Source organism: Melanotaenia boesemani, chromosome 21 (genome assembly GCF_017639745.1).
Source record: "Melanotaenia boesemani isolate fMelBoe1 chromosome 21, fMelBoe1.pri, whole genome shotgun sequence".
NCBI lineage: Eukaryota > Metazoa > Chordata > Actinopteri > Atheriniformes > Melanotaeniidae > Melanotaenia > Melanotaenia boesemani.
Window position 1 is genome coordinate 24,646,520 of NC_055702.1, and position 14,054 is coordinate 24,660,573.

Here is a 14,054-nt window from a genome sequence, read left to right on the forward strand (position 1 = left end):
AGAGAAAAAAGTAGGGCACTCAAATTTACCCACAATGCATCTTGAAAAGTAGTGAGTATCGATGGTCACTAGACGGGTCAATATAGACCACAATGCATAGTGGGCAGAAGCTCAACATGGCGCAAGGAGGCGAAAAAACATTTTTATTGAAACGATATGCAACAAAGAATAAAATACAACATAAGGAATAAAAATAAAAAATATTTACACACAACTTTGGATTGGATTTGGAATGACATCTTGACGCGCATTGTGGTTGCTGTGGTGACGGCTGGTAGTCTCGTGGTTTGCGGCGAGGAAAAAAATGGGTAGATTTGTGTCCGAATCACCAAGAGAATGAGTCATTATGTAGTGTGCTATATAGTGCAGCCCTTTGTAGTGAACGGGGGGATAGGGAGTAAGGTGGACATTCGGACGCAGCCAGACTGTATAAAGTTGCTGCTGGGCGTAAACAAAAACATAAACATGGTGATAATAGAGAAGGTTTCTATCAAATTAAATTTATTTCTACTACACATTTATAAGAAGCAATAAAACATTTATAAAAGCAGATACAGTAAAAGTAATACAAAAAAATAAAAGATCAATTTACAAAAATCTATGTGGTTAATTGTGAGACTACAGGAGAATAAAGGCCAACAGCAGTATCATAGATGGTATGTACGGCCACTAAACCAAACCAACCAAGTCTTGTCCTTGAAACGTCCTTAACTTTTTACAGCTGTGACTCTAAATCCAGTCAAATTAGCCCTGTTTCCACCAACGGGTCAGAGTCGGGACAGGACACCTTGGTGCAGTAAACCCTAATCCCTACTGGGTTATCAAAGCCAACTGTACTCTTACCCGGTCAGACGGGTGTAAGCCGGATAGTGATAGATGTGTCAGCTACATCACAGCAGTACACACCCACCCATTAAATTTATATGAGTAGGTGTGTCCAAACTTTTGACAGGTAGCATAGATCAGCGTATTGTTGCATCCCTCGTGCTGATTGAAGGTTTTGTAGTAAGGGCTGCATTCCACGTCTGCACCTGTGCATGCTGGTTTGTTGCACAGACAGGACTTCCTCTAAGTGGAATGCAGCCCTCATTAATATCTTGTTTGTCTTTTGTCAAGTTAAACTGTCGTAGTAGTGTTATGATTTGCTTTTCAATATGCTGTCTTTTGTAAACATCTTAATTTTTCCCAGTCTGAATTTGCTGTGCAGGAAATCTCATAGTGGTTTCTCCCTTTCCCAATTAAGATTGAATCATTGAAAAAAGGCCTGGAAACAGTGACAGAAACTCATTTACAAGCCTGCCATCTCTGTTACATGTAAAATGTTCCAAGTGACAAACAGGGGAACTGCTCAAGTGGCCAAACACCCACATCTCTGGAACAATAAAACACACAGAGACCAGTGCTGTTCATCTTACACTTCTGTTAGCGTGTCAACATTGATTTGTCTGCTTCTGTTGTTTGGTTATTGCTCCCAGCTGTGGTAGACTTGAACAAATAGAGACGCTTTTTTAGGACAGGAGTTCATTTATCAGAAAAATGTTTCTGTCAGGATGCGGTGGGGATGAGCACCCAGGCTGACCAGTGCAGGGACAAGGTTTTAATAAGTAAAACTAAGCTCACAAAAACAAAAGACTACGGTGGCAAAAACTCTGACATGGTATGACACTAAATAATAACATTAGCAAACTATGGCATGAACTGCATCAACTAACAGAAACAGTAAACGATGGACTGGCAAAGAAAAACAGAAACTAAAATACACTGAAGGACAAGCTAGACACAGGTGATGTGGATGAACAAATCAGACCAGGTGAACTAATGAGCAGGAAACAAAAAACCATACAGGACTAACGTAACCCTAAATACAAGAAACCGAGATCCTAAACCATGAACACGAAACAAGAACATAAACCATGAACATGACAGTTTCCATCTTTTCATTTTCTGTTTCAGCTTTATTCAATCTCAGCTGTCATCAGGTGGGACGTGTGACTCGCTGCCCAACCTGTGCACACATGAACCAACATGGGCTAATATGACCCAAGCTTGGAGATGTCTCACTATGAGGACACCCGGCCAGACATCAAAAACCTAACACAATCTATCTTGTTTACCTGCTTGTTGACCTGGCAGCTGATGTTTAATGTAATTTAATGTTGTTTCTGGAGCAGACTGCTTTCTTCACTACCACTGCAATCTCATTAGCTGTGGCTATATTAGATACCGTGGCTGATAATGAGCGATCAGAACAAAAACAAAGCAGGAACAGGACAGGTTTAAGGTTTAAACTTCATGTTCTACAATGTTTATATCAGAGCTGAGATAACTGGATGAAACTCTGAACAACTACACTGAACATTTCCTAAAAATGTCACGTTAAAGAATGCCCTAGATCGCCCAATAAGAGGACATGAGATGGAGACAATCAGCGGTGAAGCCATTGACAGTAATCTGGCACCACTTCAAAATCAAATCAAATATCCATCCATCCATCCATTTTCTATACCGCTTAGTCTAATTCAAGCTTGCGGGGAAGCTGGAGCCTATCCCAGCCTTTAGTAGGCAAGAGGCAGGGTACACCCTGGACAGGCCCATCCCAGGGTAACCACCACACCACCACGCAAGACTAATTTGAACCAAAGTGTTCAGGTTTCAGCCAGAAGACATCAAGAACAACTATATTATTACTGATGAGTAAAAAGACATGTGTTAAAAAGCAGAATAAATCTTTTTATTCCTTATTCTCTAAAACCAGTGCAGGTGTTACCCACAAAGCAACACTGACTCTTTTCTGTGGGATTCGGGATTATAACGATGAAACTTTAACTGTCCTAACAACTCAAACCGAGTACAGATCCTCTTTAACCCTTAATACTCCAAGCCACTTTTTCTATTTTTGGTCAGCATGTTTTTGTTTTTTTATGTAAAATAGAATGTAGAAGCTCAACTCTTTTACTCTGAGTCACCATGCAGATGTGATGTTTTAGGACAGCCTCAGGATCAACAGATATGGCAGCATAAAGGCCAAACAAACCAACAAAACAGAATTTATCCCTAAAAGAACTTTGTAGAAATAACACACAGATCAACAGTGACCAAGCCTTTTCTCATCTGCACATCGTTCTCTCAAGTCTTGGCTTTCAGAAGAAAAAAAATGGCAGTGAAACAAACACAACAAACTATTTCCATATTTCCACTTTTTCCTCTGGCTGTGTTATCCTGCTATCCTCACAAAGCCAACTCTGACTCAGCTCTTGGTGGCACACTGTACATCAAAAAAGTCTTCTTGGCTTTATTCCAGCCATAGAGGAGCATTATTTTTCTTCTTTTCAGACACACACAGAACTTTCTGCTCACTGGTTGATCTGGCTGCTCCTGATTGGACGTTACCGTCAATCTAAGCTCTCTGATTGGTGGAAAGTTTGACAGGAAGTGGCTTCATCATCATTTCCATGTTAAAATAGAGGTCTATTAGCAATGAATTATTGATAGTAATCTTTTTAATGATGACAATGTGATAAATAATGGTGTTATCATGGATCACTCTGGATTTACCATAGCGAGTCTGAATAAAACTACATTTAGTGGCTTGATTGTAAACCTCCTGGATGGCATAGGAATGCCTGGAAAACTTCCATTGATCACCAAAAAGGTAAGCTATCCATCACAATTCACCCCACAAAGTTACACACTACCATTCCTGAGACACTGGTGATGACATAAGCGATAGTGCTCGGGGGTGCCGGTGATGTCGCAGTTTTAAGGGTTAATCTATCTCTGTTTTGGTTCTAAACACATTTTTATGCTTTATTAACATCATCTGCTCTTGTTAGTCAATATGGTCATCCGAATATTCACAAATGAATTTCTGGTGGATGTTTTTGGAACATACATACATATTAAATTATCTGGAGTGGGAAAACAAATACATCCACATCTTTTGACTGCGCTGACGTCGCTCTATATGTCCGTAAACTTGTCAGCTGAAACAGCGACGAGTTAATGAGGACATCACAAAGCTCAACTAAAAGGCCAAGAATAAAAGAAGAAAGTGTTTTAATACGTTCAGTAAGCGCTATAGATGAGTCTGATGAGGGCTGGGTGACATTACCTTAAATCAATATCACGATTAAATAAACATGCTACATCAACTACAATTAATTAGCGACTATTTTAGTATAGTTTTAGTTTTAGTCCTCATAGCTAACTGAGTTTTGTTGTTGTTCATAACAGAAGAGCAGATATTGATTTTATAATAAGTGAAAAGAAGCTCACACACAATGTTCATTTAATGAATGGTTTTTAAATATATTTAAGAGATAATTTAAATAATTGATATGAGCAAAATTGCATCGACTACTGATTCTAAATGTTAGTTTCTATTTATTTTCAATTAATTGCCCAGCACTAGTCTTGATTAGTCCTAGTTTATGACCTATTCTGTGTGAAAAAACTAGGTTTAGATTAACCTGTGTGTAACTCTAGCCTAGAATCAGTCTTCCACGACTATTTGAGAGTGAAGCATCCAACAGAAAGTCCATCCACAAGTCAGCAATCAATGGATGAAGTTTGATGATAGACCTGAAGGTCAAATAGTGGGCCTGATTTCACAGACACGCTTCTAAGGCTTACTTTACATATTCATCTGGAAATTTAACAGAGTTGTTCTGCAGACCAAAGCATCAACATACTGCTGAAAACCTAATAAATGTACTTTCCATGACAACTGAACACTAAATGGAAAAGTAACAGCTTGTGAACATGACATTAGTAACACGATTGTTACCTACAGTTTCAGCCACTTATTCAATGTCAGTACAGTTTTCTGCTTCTTCAGTATCCTAAGAAGTCTTTCCCCACCGTTTTTTTTGTTTGTTTGTTTTTTACTTTGCAAGAAAAACATGTACATGTACAAACGCAAATGAAAATAAAATAAGAAAAACATGAGCAGCTTTACAGTCTGAACCCACAAGCAGTCTTCAGGAAAAGTTCTCACTGTTCACCATTAGTGGCGTCATGTAGACGCAACACTGACTCATCCTAAAAGCTCGCTGCCTTTTTATGCTTGAGATACTTCAACTCCACTCATCCCTCTGAAAATGTCCAGGACTAGACCGAACATGGGTGAAAGAGCGGCCGGTGTTACAAGAAAAACTGATGGACCTGACCTGAAGTGAACTGAAAGAAAACTGATCAAGACCACTTAAAAAGACTACTAGAGAATCTGGCTGCTGGAAAGAAAAGAAAACTTATATAAATACATCAGGGAGAGTACTTTGTGGCTGCAGTACCAATCTGAATTCACACAATTTAGCACATAGCAGTAAAAATCACACCTTCCCATTTTCATTTATGACTACAAGTGTGATTTTGTGGATCTTGTTTAATATCAAATCCAATTTTATTTATTAAGTGCTTTTCAACCACAAAGCAACACAAAGTTAACACTTAACTGTGTGCTTAAAAAAACCATTTTTTTAATATATTATGTTTCGTTTGGTGAGGACAGTGACCCTACATGTGTACTCTGAAATAAACCCAGAAATGTACTGGTAAATGCAGACAAAGATCTTTTGAATATCATATTTCAGACATGGATGTAGACGTGACGGATGACCACAGTAATCTAATTACTCCCAGATATCTGATTTTGATACTCATGTAAACGGGCTTAGCATCTTATAAAAAATAGTTATCTGAGAATGTCTTTAATATTCAAAGAAAGTGGTGCTGCATAAATATATGTAAATGAATCAAAATCAAATTGGATTTCATTTAAATTTAATCGAATCAGGTTGTTGTAAATGAAATCATTCAGGAAATTAGTGGTGACACCCAGCCCTAACCCATGTTAGCGTGCTGCTAAGAGCACAGAAATGAAGACGAGTTGGCATGAAGTTAAGCTCCTACAGCAGCGTGGGACTGATGCTTTCTAGTTTAGCTTTGAGAAATAAAGCAGCAGCACGTTCTCCATCTGTTCTCTGTTACTGAAAAGCTGTCCACTCTGAATGGGAGGCTAATGACGATGAAGGCAGCAGGGGGACAGGAACTGCTGCTGGCTATGTTCACTTAAGCACCTACATGGAAAACAATAGCAAAGTTATTCATTCAATAACACAGAATTCCTTAAAAGCAGATTAAAATGGACAAAAGTTTCAAATTTAGTATAGATCTGTAGTTAAAGCTGGAAAAAAGCAAGTTTTAAAGCTGCAGAAATTAGTTTCAGGAGGAAATACAATCAAAGAGCAACTGGCTGCAAGGTACTAGCAGCAACAGGTGCGGGTCGGGACGGTATCAGCCGGATAGCGATAGATGCCTCAGCTACGTAACAGTATGACGCTATCGCAGCACCTTCCTTAAACTAGAACCAAAACACGACTCAGAAACAGAGGAGAAGAATGGCGGCCATCCAATAGTTTGTGTTCTTCCTTCTTGATGGTGCTTTGTAACGTCATTTTAAACAGAGATTTAATCAACACAAAGAAAATATGTTGCTCTAAACCAAAGACTGTATATAAAAGATGGACGTCACTCGTAGACGAAGAGATGAATCGAAGCTCATTGGGCGGTTCTCACCGTCGCCATCTTGTTAGCATCACGCATGTCGTCATTCCCGGAAAATCCAAAAATAGGCAAAGAGGTGGGGCTGAGAGGGAGACTAGGAAGGTGGGGGTGGATGATCGACAGCCATCAAACTCCAAGCTGCCTGTAGCTACGAGCTAATCAAGCTAACTTGGAGCTAACGATAGCTAACCAGCTAATGGAGGTAGGCAGGCTAAAGCTAAGGTAGGCAGGCTTAAGCCAGCTAAAACCTGCGGTCTTGCCGTGGATATTGGATACCTGTCAATCAATTTCAAGATTAAATAACATCCAAATGGATGGTTAGAAACAAATTCAACCCCCTCACAGTTGTCATGAAGGTAAACTTCACCAATCCTAAAATGGTTTTTTGTACCAGGTTTTAAATGTGTTTATTTCTGCTGTGAAGTTGGTCTGTTTAACACTGGAGTTTGTGGGTATTGACTCTGTTTTGGAGTCAGCCCCTAGCAGATGAGGAGTGAACTGCAATTTGTTGCACTTCTGCATAGACTTCACATTTTACCAGCCGAGGTTGCCACTTGCTCTAAATAAGGAGCCATTCCTGCTTTGTTTTTATGCCCGGTGGCCCGGATGTGACTTTTTTCTCAACCAATTAACGAATTTGTCAAACTCCATCTTTTTGGGTTGGGTCGTTAGATTGGTACCCCAACAGAAGGGTCCCAAAAAAAGCAGGACAGGTCGGATATTAGGATACTCTTCCTAGCTTTTGCATGTGGAAACACAAGAAAAATCGTCCCGCCCCACCCTGTACAATGGCTTGTACATGAAAAATAACTTCCCTACAGCAACTTGGTATGTTTCTACTCTGACTGGGTTTACAGTCAAGTACTCTTCACATATTCTGAATCAGGGTTGTTACTGTTTTACAAAAAAATCTCAATTCTCTATTTCTGGATTTCTGTTGGGTTAGCCGTCTTCCAGTTAAGGAAGTAGACACTTTCAAAGATTTTTGTTTTCAGAAAAAGGAGATTTTCACAGGGTTTCTTTCTTTGTGAAATGAAACAGCTCTGCTTATGAAATTTGGCTCAGTATGTTTTATGCTTGCTGACAACCAGAAAAACCGCACTGAAAACGTCTGAAAAATTAACTTTATCAGTACCACAGTTATTCACCACATTGCTGATTCACTGTGTGAAAAGGCTCAAAGTTGCATAATATTTCTGAACATACAATTACAGCATTGAGAAAAAGTTCATCAGCAGTTGCTGCCAGTTTCTGCAGTTTCTATTCAGCTTGACTTTCACTACATGCAGACTCGGACCACCGCAGATGAGACACAAACGACTCCAGACTCATCCCATCCTCCCAGTTGCTCTTCCTCTCAGCTGTAATCCAAGCTGCTGCTGACAGTCTGAATTGTTGGTCTATAATGCTGCTGATAAATAGGCTTTGGATGAGCTTGTTAATGTGTGTGCTAGCCGCCGTGCATCTTCTTCTCGGCTTCTTGTACAGTATTAAAAAGTGAGCACTACAGGTCAAAATTCCTGCTAACTGGATCTGATCTCCAAAGAGCAAAAGGTAATTTTTTTTTGTTTTGTTTGTTTTATATAATCATGTATTCAGCTGTGTGCTATTGTAGTTTGCAATAAAAATATCAGGTATCAGTCTGATACCTGGTATGATGAAAGAACCTTATTTTGGGCACGTAGGTGCTTTGTAACAGTGGTGAATATTATTATTATCATTATAATATTTAGCAGTTGTTACTGCTAAATAATAAATGTATATTTGTTTTAATTAAGATTATGAAGCTGCTACAGACATTGTCTTTATTTACTTTAGAAGGTTTTTCTTATAATTAATTTGAAAAACATTTAAACTGGATTTGTTTATCAGTTGCTCTCTTATTGAGAAATGACGTGTTTAATCTCGCCTAATGAGACCTTACACAATATTAACAACAGCAGTAATGACCATAATCACAAAAATGTTCACGTAAACTGATTTGGTATCAGAAAATATCTGTATGGCCGATACTCAAATTACAGATATTGGAATCAGATGGGAACCTCAAAAAATGTGGACCAGTGCATCTCGAGTTACTTCTTTTGAATACATGTGGGAATTAAGTGATATAGCTGCTATGTATATCCAACGTATGTTCTTTACCAGCCTCCATCACAGCTAACAGGAAATTAATTTACATAAAAATGCCAACATGCAACGTTAGTTTGTGCTTGTTTCGCTCTGAGGACTGAAGAGAATACTGCTTTGTGGCGTTATTTTACCAGACTAATTTGGTTTTAAATGGACACACTGTACGGTCTTTTCGCTTTTTTGTTAGGAACGGAGCCAAACTTCTAAAGTTTTCATTTTGCTCCTTGTTTTCCTCCAACGAAACTACAAACATCAGTCCTTCCAGTAAATTTTTGTGATTGTTTTAACCTAAAATGTTTGAGTTTAAAGCAGTTTTTGTGAAACGTTGCGGCTAAAGTTGTACTGGTTTCAAAAACATATTTGTTTTAGCAAAGTATCAAAGTGATTAGCATCGAGGATTTCTTTTTGTGTGTGTGTGTGTGTGTGTGTGTGTGTGTGTGTGTGTGTGTGTGTGTGTGTGTGTGTGTGTGTGTGTGTGTGTGTGTGTGTGTGTGTGTGTAAACATTTTATTTGAGCTGCTCGGGGGATTGTTTCAGCCCTTCTGGGAAGCATGAGGGTTGGGTTATCACTTTATTGGTATGCTGCATCTTCCTTTCCAACTATGCACACCTTTCAGTTGTGTGGAACAGAAGAACTCAAAGGTGTCATGGCCAAATCAGTTTTCCGACTTCAACCGAAGCCGTACAGCCAATAAAAGCAAACATTCTCTGGGAATGTTATCAGACTGTACGGACAGAACTTGCAGGAATTCCCCTGGAAAACTGTCTATCATCACAGTAAAAGGTAATATCTGTAATGCTGTTTCTGTTTTAAAGACAGTGTCTTTAACTGACTAAATCTATTTATCTGCACAACTTGAACACTTGAAATCTTGTTGAGGTGAAGCACGTATACAGAAAGTCTCCCTGTGCAGGACTTCCAAAAGCCCCCTTTTTCAGTGAGATTACAAACAAGCTAATTCATAAATGAAACAACAAAGTATTGAGTAATACAAGTGCAGATTTCACTAATGTAAATCTTGTTTGAGTAATAAGCACAAACAAAGCTACTGGTTGCAATTAGAGACATTCTACAAAAGGGACTGTGAACAGGGCTCTTAAACAAGGTTTAGCATTAACCCTGACCTGCAGTGAAAATGCTGAGCGTTGACAGACGTCTCCAGTTCTAGCTAGCTATCTGTCTAGTAGAGTTTTAAGGGTTAATATCTACAAATAGAAATTTATTCTTTCAGTTTTCTTTTCCATGATGTGAACATTTTAAAGCTCAACATTCAGAATGTGGTTCAGTCTATTTGTGATCAAAAAACAGGATGTTTTTTTTTTATTTATTTTAATGTCTAACTGAGCTCAAAATAAGATTTTTATATTTTGTTTTTATGATTTGATATGAATACAAGTGATTGTGTTAAACGTATGTGATACCGTCTCATATCGATCGACGAACGTAAAGGTCTTCTGAAAATGTTCAACCAGGAGGAGGCTCCATGAAAAACCTCGGACATGATGTAAGGACTGTGTCTTTCTGCTGGCTGGGTTTCCCCAGACGAGCTGGAAGAAATGGGAAGTCTGGGCTTCTCTGCTTAACTGCTGCCCTCGTAACCCGACCCCCGTTATGTGGAAGGAAATTGATGGATAAATGGATATAATATAGCACAGTCAAACTTGTAAGTTATACCCCTTGTAATCAGTTTACATTGCATTGTATTGGTGTGTTCTCCTGCAATGTCTCTCCTCAAAACAAACATCCTTCTTTTATGACTTTTGCACTAAAACTTTTTAAAACTTTTCAACATAGCTGGATCTATTTTATGTGATAAGCATGTAAAAAAATAATGAGAAACCAAATTAACCAACACGTGTTTGTCCACTACCACAGTGTGGGTTCACAGGACAGTGCAACCTTCAAAATCCCCCATTCAACCTGTAACTTAGTATCTGTATTACACATTTCCAGTCATTAACCATGACCTTTTACAAACTCATTTCTCCATTGTTAATCCGGCGCAGTGACTTGATTCAATCCAAACACACGTGAGTGACCCGTCAAGGCAGTGTTTGCACTCACACACTTGTACAGTGCACATTGGAAGCGGCTGTTATATGTTTATGGTTGTGACAGTTCAACAGCAGGTGAGATTAAAACAACATTACTATCTGGGAAGTAAATGACACAGAGTATAAACCCAGATAAAAAGAGTAAACACCAGCTGGAGCAGTCATTATCTCTGTAGAAAGCTGAATGGTGTGACAAATTATCACTGTTATATTTTCTAACATTTCATGTGTCTCACTGGTATAAATGAGTAGTAGAGACATAATTCGGATACATCTTGAAGTATTTCCCAATTTCCTTTTATAATAACAATATTAATATTATATCTGAGGTGCAAAAAAGTGGCATTAGTGGCATTTTTTATATATTTACCACTTTAAGGTATTGCCATCTTTGCTGGCTACTGTTTATGAACTCCCAGATAAGTTTACAGACCTGAATCACAAGTTAAGTATTTCAAATACCTGTCTAAAATAATTAAATTTAGCTCAAATAAAAAGTTAGCTCAACGAAGGATTTTCCCTCCTCCGGTCGTTAATTGTGCGTGTCATTAAATGTGAGCTTATTAACACAGTAAATGCTATTAGGTAGGGTATTTATAGTTAGCTAGCGCCGTTACTGTACTTCTGAGTTGCTAACCGGAAAGAAAACAAAATACTTAAGGCAGTGCAACCTCGTCAGGTAGCACGCGAAGTGGCACGGAGCCAGTGATTTTGTTACACACAGCGGCGGTCTTTACAGACAAGCTGGGGCAGACGTACTCACCCAGAACGGGAGCTCCAGTCCGCACAACCGCTCCATCTCCGTCGGGAACAGCCGTGTATCCCTTCAATAAGGTCGAGCCCTTTCTTTCCGCCCGGCTTTCCTTTTCCTTAACGTTAGGCGCTCGAACTGTCACATGCCACACGGACAGGTACGCGCTGGGCTCGGGGAAGCCTCGGTTTTTCCGCGCTGTGACCTACCCCCACTCCTTCTCGTTCACTGTACAGACAGACCAGCGTCGGGAAACGGTCGGCTTCTTCCGCTCCGCTGAGGGACCAGAGAGAGAGAAGTCATTTGGAGGCAGCCAAGAATTTTTTCTACTGGAGGTTGTCGCGATGGCAGAGCGTCAGCTTGGTTAGCCCCGCCCCCTTCGGTCCCAACTACAAACATATGAACACAGCATGACTCAACAATTTCATGTTGGAGTTGGTTGCTGAGTCATGCTGCCAGGGCTTAGAGTTCATGGAAATTACTTTTAAATTGAATTTAGGAAAAATACTGGCAGAGCATTGTTACGGCCCTATCTGTGGCTGAATCAAACATCTTTCCTAAAATATTTTGATGTCATCATCATGTGTCGTGTCATGCGTTTTGTTTTCTTTTGTCTTACAAATTGTCCATCAGTGGCAAATAAAGCTTTTTAAATTTAACCTTCTAATGCAAATTTAAAAAAAAAAGTGGCAAATTTTTTCATATGCAGTATTTTACTTCTACATGTATGTTCAGTGATTTTTTTTTTTTTTTATCTTTTTTTTTATTTTTTATTTACTCTATTGTCTGCCAGTAGCCATTACTCTCCAAGGCATTATCTTCTAATTATTCATTAATTATTATTTTTGTTGTTTCTTAACTACTACAACATTACAATTTAATATTATAATGTTTTTATTGCAATGTTTTATTAATAAAGTTTTTTTATTCCATTCATGTTTTTAATTATAAATATATTTATTTTCAGCAAGTGCCAGTGTATTGCTCACTAATGTGCATTAAAGTGGCTTATTTGCAAATATACGTTTCCTACTCATGCTCACTCACTCAAGGGTTAAGAAGAAGAATGGGCTTATTAAAACTATTTGAAGTTCTCATAAAGGTAGTGAATCATTTAAAATGTACTGAATTATGCAAAGGTGACACCCAACCTAACACACATCTGATGCCATAAAAGTGCTGTCTCACCCTGGACAAATGTGGTCCCTGCTGATACAAAAACATTACTTTGAAGAGATTATTTCACATGTAGAGAAAAGCTAGTTGTGAGTGAGAAGTGACCAGTGACACAGCATTTTATTGTAGTCTAGTATAAAACCAGTTTGGCTGGAAATACTCCAAAAGGTGTGTTAAAAGATTTAACATTCTTACCTTGCACAGCCATTCTGCAGGAAACTCCTGATTTTCGTGTTCATAGGTCAGTTTGAATTGCAATATTCATTAAAAAGAACTTCTTTGGTTATTTAAAGCTTGAAGAAGCAGTTTTGCTGTGCCAAAGGTCAGTTCAAGTGATTCTGTTTATTGTATTGATCCCTGAATGCCTGGAGAAACCAGAGTTGAACTCTGCAGTGTGTTTTATTATTATTTTTTTTTTTATTTATTTATTTTTTTTAGAAATAATTTGATTAGATTAGATTAGATTAGATTAATTTATTTTGTAAGTTGTTACATTTTTATATCTTCTTTTTTCCTTTGGGGGTATTTTTGTTTGTTATATTAGCTGCATAATTTAAAAAAATCTAAAATTAGTATATCTATGATATTTTGATGTAATATATATTTAGTTAATAGTTTTTTATCATTATTAATTTTCCACTCCAGTAAACTAAAAAGACCTGAGTAACAGTCTGGAGAACTTTGGGCTGACTCAGCATTTAACAGAGCCCACTCACATTAAAGGACACACTGTACATTTACTGATTTCGAAGGGTTTTGACTTTTCAAAGGTTACTATGTGAGCCTATCTGATCACTACTGTGTTTTCTTTAACAGTACGATTCCTGTTCACACAAATGTAATGATATATAACTGAAAACACGAGTGGGATGTTTAACCAGGTCTTCTCTTCCACGCCTGCCCTGTCAGGGTGTACAGCCCATGAGCTTGTCACTAGTTTTAATGCTAAAATGTTAAATAGTATGGCTCTTATTAAGGTGAAAGTTGTCTCTGGAAGGAAAAAGTCTCCATGAAGAAATTCCACACTAGTAAAAATTGAAAAAAGAGAGTGTCAGAAAGCTGAGCATAGATGGAGAAAAACAAATCTACAGGTTCATTATGACATGTATAAAGAGAAACTTCACTCTTATAATTTATACATGAGGAATGCAAGAAAGTCCTATTTCTCTGACATTTTTAGCCAAAACTATCATAATGCTCGGGTCTTATTTGCTATTGTTGACAGGATAACAAACCCTTCTTTGTCAGTAGCACCTGAACTTTATTCCACCAAATCCTGCAATGAGTTTGCCAAAATTTTCACTGAAAAATTACAGAATATCGTACAAGTAGTTGGTTTATCTACAGCAGGTTCAACAGACATACTGTGGCCACTG

General features: G+C 38.2%; 1 protein-coding gene across 4 annotated transcripts in view; it reads right to left on the reverse strand.

Annotated features, from left to right (window-relative positions):
- abcc3 (ATP-binding cassette, sub-family C (CFTR/MRP), member 3) overlaps positions 1–11,822 on the reverse strand; it is a 66,528-nt gene extending 54,706 nt beyond the window's left edge. For 2 of the 4 annotated variants that reach the window (XM_041973162.1, XM_041973163.1), the window contains exon 1: positions 11,515–11,820. In XM_041973162.1, the coding sequence (XP_041829096.1) occupies positions 11,515–11,550 (36 nt within the window). In that variant the 5' untranslated portion in view covers positions 11,551–11,820. Of the gene's footprint in view, positions 1–11,514 lie in introns of all 4 variants that reach the window. The other 2 variants (XM_041973165.1, XM_041973164.1) reach the window with 1 other exon arrangement.
- Positions 11,823–14,054: the final 2,232 nt, after the last annotated feature.